This window comes from Neolamprologus brichardi, chromosome 18 (genome assembly GCF_056152115.1).
Source record: "Neolamprologus brichardi isolate AB-2024 chromosome 18, ASM5615211v1, whole genome shotgun sequence".
NCBI classification, from domain to species: domain Eukaryota; kingdom Metazoa; phylum Chordata; class Actinopteri; order Cichliformes; family Cichlidae; genus Neolamprologus; species Neolamprologus brichardi.
In genome coordinates, this window is record NC_142121.1 from 6129161 (window position 1) to 6141518 (window position 12358).

A 12358-nucleotide genomic window follows, 5' to 3' on the forward strand; every position below is an offset into this window, starting at 1 on the left:
GGTCTTTTTTTTTCAGTGGATTTTTTAAAAATGTATTTTGTTCAGTTTTGGGTAGGGATGGGTATCGTTTAGGTTTTATCCGATACCGGTGCCAAACCGGTACTTTTGAAACGGTGCCGGTGCTTAAACGGTGCTCGAACCGGTGCTTAAAGAATGGAGAACACAAAATTGGTCCAAAAACCTCTCATGTTCAGCTGTTTTTTTGTAAAAAGATAACAATGTTAGCCTTTTCTGCAGCTATAGGGCATATATGGTATCACTCTTGGCTGGAAGCAGTGCTTAAACAATGGAAAAAACACAAACTTTGTCCAAAAACCTCTCATGTTTAACTGTTTTCCACTTTTTCTTTGGTCATTTTAGCCTTTTTGTCCAGGGTGAAGGGTGTTAACTTGTTATTTTCTGTTTTATCGCGAGAGTACTGTTGCCCGCGAAAAGTAATGTTGTTGTTCGTATGTGAAATGGCAGAACGAATAAAGCGCTGTGTATGAGAGTACGACGTCGTGTCTTTTGAGTTAACATTGGTAGCAGAGGATGGTTACCAATTACAAAGTACCACCAAAGCTTGATGAAGCCAGGCCATACGAGTGCTGGAAGAATGAAGTCAATATCTGGAGACGAGTTACGGAGCTGGATAAAAAGAAACAGGCACTCGCGGTGGCGCTGGGGCTCGAGGGAAGAGCCAGAGAAACGGCCATGGAGATACCCGCGGAAGATTTGGACAAAGATGACGGTATGGAAATACTACTTGCAAAACTTGACGCGGTGTTTCAGAGAGAAGAGAAAGACCGCGCTTATGAAGCCTACTCATGTTTTGACTCCATTGCAAAGAACCACAGCGTGTCCATGGCAGACTACATTATAGACTTTGAACAGCGTTATAACCGGATGAAAAAGTACAACATGACGCTGCCTGACGCTGTGCTAGCATTTAAGCTTCTAGATACAGCTTGTCTTGATGAGAAAAGTCGACAGCTTGCACTGACAGCGTGCACGGACTTAACGTTTGCGTCTATGAAGTCTGCACTGAAACGGATTTTCGGAGGGAAAGTAACCGGAGTTTTCAGCGGAATTCAACTGAACCAAGATGCAGTTTTCCTTACGGAACAAAGAGGTGCCAAATACAAACGAAACAACGGTACTTCGTCGCGGAGTGGACAGCGACAACCACTACAAGGTACCAACCCACTTGACAAGTTTGGCAAGCGAACAAGATGTGCTATTTGTCAGAGCACTTACCACTGGGCGAAAGACTGTCCTCATCGTAATGGTGACCAAGTAAAGCTAGCTGAAGCTGGCAAGGACAATGTTCTATGGAAACTGAAAAAGTGTGTTTATGGACTTGCAGATGCTTCACTTTATTGGTACAATAAAGTCAAAGACATTATGCTCAAAACCGGTGGTAAAATATCACAGGTTGATCCTGCAGTGTTCTATTGGCAGAATGAACAATCTGAGGTTACAGGAGTGCTTGCATGTCATGTTGATGATTTCCTTTGGGCTGGTTCAAGTCACTTTGCAACTCATGTCATTCCTGTACTGAAATCTACCTTCCTTGTGGGCCGTGAAGAACATGACAGCTTTTCTTATGTTGGTATGGACATTTGTACAGTTAATGATGTAATAGAGGTGCATCAACAACTTTACATTGACAACCTACAACCGGTTCAGTTACAAGCAGCACGGGCTGTACAGAGGGAGGCTTCCTTAAGTGAAACAGAACGTGAGCAACTCAGGTCAAAAATAGGACAGATTTTGTGGGTTGCCAAACAAACGAGGCCTGATGTTATGTTTGACACATGTAGCCTTGGATCTAATATCAAAGATGCAACTGTACAGTCTATTCATGAAGTGAACAAAGTTATCCGTAAACTTAAGGCAGAGAAAGTGACTCTTAAGTTTCAGAACTTGGGTAACAGTGAGGATCTGACATTGGTTGTTTTCAGTGATGCTTCATTTGGCAACCTTCCTGATGGCGGTACTCAAGGAGGGGCATTAATCCTCCTTATGGGTAAAGGAGGAAAGTTTTGTCCTCTCTTCAAGCAGTCTAAAAAAATCAGACGCGTGGTCAGAAGTACACTGGCAGGAGAAACTCTTGCCATGTCAGATGGAATAGACAGTGCTGTCTTCCTGGCAACACTTTTTTCTGAGCTTACAACTGGTAACGCTGGTCTGAACGCTCTTCCTTTGATCTGTGTGACTGACAATCATTCCTTGTTTGATGCACTCAAATCTACTAAGCAGGTTACAGAGAAGAGACTGAGGCTAGAAATGAGCAGCATTAAAGAGCTCATACAAGCCAAGAAAATCAGACAGGTTTGTTGGTCAGATTCAAAATCCCAACTTGCTGATTGTCTGATAAAAAAGGGAGTTTCACCGTTAACCCTTCTAAAGGCGCTAGATGAAGGACTCTGGATACTGTAATCCTTTGTTTACAAAGTTGTCTGTGCATTAAAATGCACCATTGTTTATTGTGTGCAATGATAGTATGCTTTAAGTAAAGCAAAGCACTTTTGAAATGTTTTTTTTGTTTATATAAATATATACATATATGTATACAAATGTTTACAGCGGTGTGTTTATACTATTATTTTATTTTGATTTTATTTTTTTTAAGAAAGAGGGAGATTGTTAACTTGTTATTTTCTGTTTTATCGCGAGAGTACTGTTGCCCGCGAAAAGTAATGTTGTTGTTCGTATGTGAAATGGCAGAACGAATAAAGCGCTGTGTATGAGAGTACGACGTCGTGTCTTTTGAGTTAACAAAGGGAGTATCTGCCATCAAACAAGAAGACAGCTGCATGTAGCTATGATGATGTTTGCTAGTTCACCTTACATGCATTAATGTAATAACGTGGTTAGCCTACTCAACGTAAATTACACACAGCAACATTAAGCTACTCACGCAGAGAAGAACGGCTGCTGCTGCATCATCATCCTCATCATTTCTGCTACACTGGCAGGGCTAGGGGCCAGGACTCTCCTCTTCGGGTTTTTGGGGGATGTTGCTAACTCCGGGTCCGATAACAGGCACCACACCCGCAGTAGATGTGCACGGTGTGAGGTCTCGCAGCAAGCTATCAAATACGGCGCATTTCTCGGCTTTTAAAAAAACACTATGCGTCGCCAGGTGTTTCATCGGATTTGAGGAGTTACCTCCTTTGACAGTATCACAGTATCAGCTTAAAGCACTTGTTGCAGCTGCTGAGTTTGCATCTTTTGCTGTGAAGTACAGCCAGACTTTTGACCGCTTCGCCTTGGGAATTTTTAATCTGTAGCTCTGCTCTAAAAGAACGTACGTACCTGGACCCGCCTACTATCCTCGGAAACGTAAAATGATTGGCTAGAATCTAAAGTGTATCATTCCATACCAGTTGGTGGCGGTAATGCACCTTTCAGTTGCCATGATGGCACCGGATACCGGTACCCATCCCTAGTTTTGGGTGATATTTGCTATTAAACATAGTTTAGCCTCTTTTTGTGTTACATTTGTGTTCATTTGCATTAGAAATGTTAAAAAATATTATTTTGTGTAAGTTTCTAGCTGTATTTTGCCATTAGAAATGTACATTGTTTTTTTTATTATTTATGCTGCTGTGTTATTTCACAAAAGAAAGATGAAATTGTTTTCGTCCTTTTTGCTCCTTGTTGTAAAATAGTGTTTTTGTTTTGTTGTTTTTCCTGCCTGATCGTTTCCTCTCTGAAGCAAGCCAGTGGACAGCGAGGATCAATCGATCTTTATACCAAATAAAAGCTGCGGTGACGGCTTCCGGCTGCGGGAGGGCGTCCACTTCCACATGTATGTCAGCTCGTCGCCGTGTGGAGACGCTCGACTCAACTGCCCCTACGAGACCACAGCTGCATGTGAGAGGAGCACATTTAGATTGTTTATGTAAAGCCTCTGTGCAGCATTTGCAAAGCTTCTGACCACATCTTCTAAATACTCCCACGTTACACCCCTGCTGATCCAGTTGCACAGGCTCCCCATAAAATTCAGAATCCACTTTAAGATTTTGACTTTGACATTCAGGGCTCTGCATGGACAAGCACCAGATCTTTTACATCAGTACATCCCCAGCAGGTCCCTGAGGTCATGTGATCAGGGCTTCCTGGTCGTCCAACATACAAGGCTGAAATCAAAAGGCGATAGAGCGTTTGTAACTGTGGCCCCCAGACTCTGGAACTCCCTTCCTTTAAGCCTGAGATCTGTGGACTCATTGGTTTCATTTAAAAACAGCTAAAAACCATCTTTTTAAACTTGCTTTTGGTTGATTTCTGTTTTGTTTTAGTTTTTCTGTGAAGCACTTTGTGATTTCTGTCTTGAAAGGTGCTATACAAATAAAATTTTACTTACTTACGATTTTTATTATCGTGATGATCCTACAGGAGCCCATTAGAGGTCCATTAAATCAATTTAAAAAGTGGAAAAACATGAAAATCATCTGGATGCTGATTCTGTTGCTGTTATCAGATCTAAAGCATCCAGATCCGGGCTTCAGGAGACAGGAATGATGAACAAAAACTAGAAGAAAACTGAAAACACTTCAAAAGTCTCAAGCATAAAAGATCAAGGCTGAAAAACAACAGCACAGGGAAAATACTGGGAGTGGATAATTAGGAATAAAATGCCATATGAACCAGAAGTGCAGGCTGAAGTGACAGCTGAACGAGCGCAGGTACACAAACAGATCGTGTTAACAGGTGGGAACAAACAGCAAAGATCAAACAAGGAAGGTGGAAGCAGTGCGAGCAGGGCGCACAATCAAACAGAGGCAAACGGGATGTTATGGTCCTAATCAGCTTACCCAGCATCCAAGTTTTGTTTTTCTAATTTCCTTTGAGATGCTTGATTTACTTCGCACTTATATTGCTGAGTATTTTGTCCTATTTAGTATACGTAGTTCTGATCCTGATTACTAGCTGCTTTCTTTTTTCTTACATTAAATTGTGTCGGTGCTTTCCCGGTTTAGTTTTGCTTCCTGTGTCTCATCTTCTCTGATTCAGTTCAGCTGTGTGTTGTTTTCCCAGCTCTCTCCACTCTACTGTCATAGGCTGTATCCCAATTCAGGGTCTGCAGCCTTAAAGTACGCAGCCTCAACGATCCTCAAGGGCCGCGTACTCAAAGACCGCTAAGGCCGGAAGTGTGAGGCTTGTGAAATGGGACGGTCTAGCCTCCGTTGCGCTACCCAGGTTGCCTAGCAACCATGATACTAACAGCTGGAAACGTTTCAAACAGCTTTGTTTGACAGAAATGAAGGAGAAAATCTTTTGTTCATTTGTTTGTTTGTTTCTACATGAGCTTTGATCATTCTCTGATTAAGCTCAGCTATTGAACGGCGTATATTTTAAAGTAAAGGCTTTAAAACCAAGTTAGTACAAACGTCACTAATGTCACATAACTTTGCCGACATGTGGCCAACAGTAATGTTTTAATGTTCTTCGTTATTAAACATTTGCACATAAATAAGTGACATAATATTCAGTACTTAGTTTACTAAGTTACTCTTCGGGCGCCCCTCATCCGCCGTTTTTTTTCGGCAAAATTATCCACACCCACCGCCCCGCTATGCATTCTGGGATATGTTGGGCCACGAAGTCTACACTGCCACGTCCTTAAAATTCAGGGAAATGAAGGACGCATTTGAGGGCTACATTTCGAGCAGCCTTCGAATTGGGACAGCCTTCGTCGCGTCGCTGTGACGTAATCGGCCTTAAAATGCGGCCTTTAAGGCTGCAGACCCTGAATTGGGACACAGCCCCTGTCTCCCCTTGTCCTTTCTCAGTTCTCCCTGCCCTGGTGTTTCCCTGCCCCCATGGTTTAGCACTAGTGTGTTTTCCAGGTTTTTGTTTTCCTATTTTGTTCTTAACCAGCCTCCAGCCCACAATAAACAGCTCGCCCTCCTTTAATCCTCCCTGCTTTTCTGTCTTGCATGTGGGACAAGCTCATGACACAGGAAGTAAAAACTGCGTGATTTGAAACTAACGATTTGGACCTTTTGTAAATGTTTTTCTTTAGCAGAGATGATGCTTCTGTAAAATACTTTCTTCTTGTGTCAGATCCCAGCAGGAGATTTCGCTGCCACCTCAGGGTGAAGGTAAAGGGAGGTGAGGGGACGCTGCCCATCACGGCACGGAGAGCCAATCAGAAATGGGATGGCTTGTCACCGAGCAAACCTCTCGTTACCATGTCATGTACAGACAAACTGGCAAAGTGAGTTATATTAAAGGCTCAGTGTAGTTTATTCATTATGTTTCTTTACTGCTGGGCTTTCACTTGTGTCACCAACACAGTGGTGTGGTTACCTCTGCAGGTGGAGCGTTGTGGGCCTCCAAGGGGCTCTCCTGTCTCACCTGGTGGAGCCGGTTTACCTCCAGAGCCTAACAGTGGGCACGCTCAGCCACACGGGTCACCTGGGTAGAGCTATGGCACGCCGCCTCGCGCCCATCAAACACCTCCCCTTCCCCTACAGACGACAGCAGCTGCTGCTCGGCTGTAAGTTTAAATGATGATGAATGAGCCAGAAACCACAGCTCAGGTCTTGTGACACTTAGGGGAGGTCCTGAAGTTGTGCAGAAGTGGGTTCTTAATAGGTCTGTGAAGGTTCTCGGTCATCCAGGTCATCGTAGTCAAAGGAGCCTGCAAAGAAAAGCGTCTGGACTTCTTTAAGTTGCTTGAAGACGTTTCACCTCTCATCCAAGAAGCTTCTTCAGTTCTAAGGTCAAATGGTGGAGAGTCCCAGATTTAAACCTAGTGGGAGTGTCCCCCCACAGAGGGACAAAAGGACTCCCTGATGATCCTCTAATCGCCTGAGCCAAGGTGTGGAACTGGGTGTGGGTCCCAATCAGCCAGAGTTTCGGGTGAGCTCATTGTGAAACCTGGCCCCACCTTATCATGCGAATTCCTGAGGTCAGATGGCCCAGGGTGTGAGTGGGCGTTAAGGCGTCTGGGTTCTTAATAGCACTAAATATGCTACGAAAAGTACAAAAGCCGAGTAGTTACCATGAGCAATAAGAGGCACTAAAATCTGAAATGCCATCACCAATCAAAGGTTGTCATATTAAGAAAAACACAGGTTAGCAGAGTCTTGTGATGCTCATTCACTCTTCAGTATTTTCATTTTTTGACTCTAGGGTAGCTTGGCATGATTCACAGGTCAAAATAATCCTTATTTGTCTGGACTTCAGTCCAGTCTGATGTTTAATGGGAACCACAGGTCATGTCTGAGATGATCATATTAGGGATTTCACCTCTGCTGACATCATAATATTTGAAATATGAATTTGAAATCTTTAGGGAAATTGTGCTTGGTTTAAACTGAACGTGTACCATCCATCCATCTACTTCCATTTATCCAAAATTTGAACGTATGGAGTAAATTAAATTTGACCAGATGCCATTAAATGTAACATTTTATATTGTACTTATGTAACAAACAAGTCTTAGCCTGATGTTTTAGAGATGTCTGAAGCCTGTTGTCAGAAATGTAAGAACCAGCCTGTCTACTCAACAATCAAGAGGAACACAGCCTGAAATAAACTCTGTGCACCTCAATCAGAGGGAGCAGATTAAAATTAAATATGCAAATCAAGATATTCGCAATTCCAGCAACAAAAGAAAATCCAGTTGAGCTTTGTTTGTATGATATGCGTCCAGGTTGGATAGTGGGTGCATCAAATTTACAAAAAAATCAGCGTTTTCAGGAGGAAACTTCTACAGGTATGTGTTTCCATGTTTGCCACGCAGGTTTGAGCAGCAGGGACGCCCGGCCAGCAGGGAAGCCTCCCAACGTCAGCGTGAACTGGAGCTGCGGTGACGGAGGCTGGGAGGAAATCAGCACCTCCACAGGGAGGAGGAAGGACTCAGGGACGCCATCGCGGATCTGCAGGCGCTCGCTGTTTGCCCGCTGGCTGAGGCTGCAGCAGCAGGTGAGACAATCGCAGAGCTGAGCCAGTGAAATGTTACACAGCTTCAAACGAGGAGACACCCCAGTCGGTCAGACGAGCTCAGCGCTCATGAAGAATCATGGTTTGATCGCATGGATCTATAAACCTGCATTTTTTCTAGTGACCAGCAGGGGGCGGCACCTCTGGTTCTTATTCTATAGAGGTCTGTGGGAAAATTACCCACTTCACACTTGACTTGTGTACTCAGTAAACATGTTCATGATGGGATTGTGGTATTAAATGGTAGCTCCGGGTCTTATTTAATGTAATATGATGCTCATTTTGTAAATTGTGCTCATTATTAGTATTCAGATGGATGATAAAGCTCAGTATGCTTTAGGGGGTGCTGTTTTATTCTGTTAAACTTAAAACTAAAGACTGGGACCATAAACTCTGAGGTATTTCTTCTATACAGCCCCCTGCTGACCATTCAAAATAACGCAGGTTAAAATGCTTTTTTATATAAGTGAAATAGGGGGAGCTACAGTGTGCTGCAGATGCCCTTCTTTAAAAACTGTCTGTAAATGATTATTGAAGCAGCACTGACTCATTCACATCATCACATGACATGAAATGATTATAAATACTAAAAGCATGCTGGTAAATTAAAGCACAAGTCACAGAAGCATGAATTTCTTAAGCTGAAATCATCTGAGCTCTGCCTCAGACCAAAGCCATCTACATTATAATGATGTCTTTGAAAGAGAGGTCTAATTTCCTCTGTGAAATTAAAATATGTATGCAGAATGCACTGTGTTGAACCAAATGGCTTCAGTTTAAAGTTTGATGACGGCAGCCGGAGTCGTGATTATTTAAAGAAGCGTCTGAAATCGCTGCAAGAAAAGACAAAGCCACGGCTCAGGAGAGAGAAAACCCACACTTTTAGACTCAGTTTAAAGATTTAAAATGAGGAGAAATAACCTCAGAGTTTGTTATGGATGTGTGATGGTGTGGACGTGCTGGGAGACCAGACAACAAACAAACACATAACTCTCTATAATGCTTTATTATCATTGGTTTGAGGGGAAACTCGATCACTCGCACTCCAGCTGCATCAACACAGATCTCGAGCGAAGGCTCTAAATTAATCAGCTCATAGACGTATTAGAACATTAAGTGTTTCCAAGTGCAACAATCGCCGCCCTGCATCAAAAACGGCTGCAGTGCAATTTACAAAAACTGCAGGGTGGCTCCGAAGCACACAGCCAGATGCTGAGGTTGTTGAAAAACCAGGAAAGATCGCTCATAGCACTGTGACGGTATCACACAATATCAAATCTTTTACTGTTCTGAAGCTATTTGTCCCACTGAAGGAATACAGACAATGTGCTTATTTAAGCCTAACGAAATCTCTTGTAGCAGATCAGCCTAACTTCACTAATCCTCCGAGCATCACTGGTATTTAGTTTTCTGGCTTCGTTTATGTCTGAAGTCATAGCAAGCAGTGTTGGGAAGGTTACTTTTAAAATGTATTCCATTACAGAATACAGAATACATGCCCCAAAATGTATTCTGTAACGTATTCCGTTACGTTACTCAATGAGAGTTACGTATTCTGAATACTTTGGATTACTTAATATATTATCATGCTGTTTACAACTACATGAATGTACTATTGCTGTGATTTATTACTGTTACTGAAGGTCCGCGGCTCTGAACCGTAGTAAAGGGACCTCTGGCTAATACGGTGGGTTCTGTGTCGGCTCGTAGCTGAAAACTAGCTTTACTTTGTTGTCTGGGTCAACTTTGCTAGCGAGAGACAGAGAGAGGCGTTGAAAGGCTGCTCCAACAGAACTTATTGTTTCAGAGGAAAACACGAACACGGTGTACAGTCGAGTCTTAATAGCTTACTTACAACTGGGCTCGTCAGGCTCTCTTCTTGGCTGCAGTGGTTATTATTATATTTACATGCTTCCAGCTCCCGTTTCTGCTCGATGACAGCTCGTACTTTTCCTTTTTCTCCCTCCCTCGCTCACAGACACATAACGTGTATGGCAGTCCATTCTCCCTGCAGCACGGACTACACTGCCTATGATGCTACATTCTTTAGAGCTATACCTGTAGCATTCTGCCTGTTAGCTTAGCACAACAACAACAACAGGCGCTCTCTCACCCAGGAAACACGCAGGGAGAGAGCGTCACCCTGTAACCATGGCAACCGTAACGCTGCCGCCTGGAACAACAGAACGTAGCTGTCAAACAAAACCCAAACAGTCCTGACCCGCCACAATATGAAACAGGGAAGTACCGCCGTGTAATCCATTTATTTCAACAAAGTAACTGTATTCTAAATACCACCTTTTTAAACGGTAACTGTAACGGAATACAGTTACTCATATTTTGTATTTTAAATACGTAACGGCGGTACATGTATTCCGTTACTCCCCAACACTGATAGCAAGAATGTAGTTTTTAAGAAACTACTTTAGTACTTGGGATCAAGCATTTAGCCCTGGCACTAAGGGGTGGAGTCCACAAAGCAGGAACTCCAGCAACACTTGAGGGAAGATGAACAACTTTAATAATTGACCAACGCGTTTCGGCTGATACATCACCAGGGTTGACCCTGATGAAGGCCACAAGCCGAAACGCGTTGGTCAATTATTAAAGTTGTTCATCTTCCCTCAAGTGTTGCTGGAGTTCCTGCTTTGTGAATTCTTTCATCCTCTCCATGCACCTTGGAAGCAGGTGAAGTTGTGCCAGAATTTTTTTTGCTGGGTTTTACTAAGGGGTGGAGTGTCAGGGGTGATTTGTGACAGAAAGATAGCAGGAGGAGTGGAAGGGAAGGTTTACAACGTGGAGATGGTGGCGCTGACAAAAAGACGAGGCTGAGGTGGAGGTGCTCAGATTTTCATTGGGAGTGACAGCATCAGGAGCGAGTACAGAGAGAGTACAGTTCAAGCGAAGCTGTGTGGAGACAAAGTGCAGAGGAGGATGGTGGGTATATTTGACAGAGGATGTTAACTCTCAGCCGCTCCTCAGCGTCTGTTTGCTTTCAGGAGTTGAAGACTGTTCTGCTAGCAAAGACTAGATGGGTTGTAGATCTTCACTGGTGGGAGGCAGCAGTGCACTTCCAGAATGGAAGCTGGAAGTTACAAACTGGGTCCATTCCTTGGTGCTCCAGGCAAACAAACCCGAGACATCCCTTCATGGCTCTCCAGACTTACCCGTTAATACCAGGTGTGAGCAGGACCCAAGTTTCACACTGGACCATAATTGGCTGTCAGACTGTAGGAACTTTCCTCCTTTGATTTGAAAACCGTCTTTTACTCATTTACATTTTCAGTTTCAACACTTTTCTGACGTCCTGACTTGTCACACTCTGCTGGGTATGACGAACAACATTAATGCCCATCCAGGCATGTCACTCCCAGGTCTCAGCTGCTGAATCGCCACCTCTCCTGGAGCCATCGTTAATGTCATTAGTGCCACCTTAGAGTTTCCTGCGTCATCTCAAAATGACACCTGTCCATTTCCACTAGACAGGTGTCATTTTGAAGAGGCAGAGAAATATTTTTTACCTGAAAATATAATTTAAGAAGTGCATCACACTGACTGGACTGTAAACTGTAAAAATAAATAAAACCAGAGAGTTATATTGTAACAAAAGCATGATTAACTGTTTATTTGTGCTTTTTTTCTCAGCTAATCAACCCTGTAATCGGGGCAGAATCCACAACAGGGACGTATTGTGCTTCCAAGATGTCTGCTCAGTGCTACCAGAGGGCGGTGCAGCAGTTCAGCAGCGCTTTGCAGGGAGGTGGTCTGGGGACGTGGCTGAGGAAACCGCCAAAACTGGGCCACTTCACTGTCAGCGTGTCAAAAACTGAGCGTTAAATGGTGATTATGGAGGCTGCAGGTTTTCCTTTTGGCACCGCATCACAAAGAAGTTTCATTTTATTTATAATAAACTACGAAAGTAAAAGTGGCCTGAACAGAGACAGCTGGGACAGACAAAGTTAAATAATCGCAGATTAATACAACGTAACAACACTGTTACATAACAGACTCTGAATGAACAATCTCCTTCTCCTGTTCTCCGTTATAATTAATGCAGAGGGTCAAGAGGGCTTCACGAGGTCCCCAATGTGAATAGCAGTTGTACTAATAGCACCTCTCAAATCTTTTGTACAAGTAAAGATAGGCCAGCATATCCTCACCTTCCAGAAGTGTCCTAATAAGGTCTACAGCTCGTGTCAGTCCTTGTGAGAAATTAAAACAATAAATGTACTGTAACAAACTTTATCCCAACCTTAACCAACCAGCTGAGCCAGCGACACTGAAATTTTAGCCGTGAATCAGAAGCGAGTCCCAACTGAGTGAGTTTGAAAGATTTCCCTCCTTACAAGTTTTGTGTTCTTGTTTATTATGTTTAGAAATGTTGTGTTTGACGTCTTATTATCTTAACGTAGGCTGG

General features: G+C 43.3%; 1 protein-coding gene across 1 annotated transcript in view; it reads left to right on the top strand.

The window, feature by feature from the left end:
* Window positions 1-12358, top strand: part of LOC102796539 (inactive double-stranded RNA-specific editase B2-like) — a 46979-nt gene extending 34621 nt beyond the window's left edge. The window contains exons 6-10 of the mRNA XM_087832197.1: window positions 3704-3861; window positions 6055-6208; window positions 6309-6490; window positions 7742-7923; window positions 11587-12358. Coding sequence (XP_087688323.1) covers window positions 3704-3861; window positions 6055-6208; window positions 6309-6490; window positions 7742-7923; window positions 11587-11778 — 868 coding nt within the window. The 3' untranslated portion in view covers window positions 11779-12358. The remainder of the gene's footprint in view (window positions 1-3703; window positions 3862-6054; window positions 6209-6308; window positions 6491-7741; window positions 7924-11586) is intronic.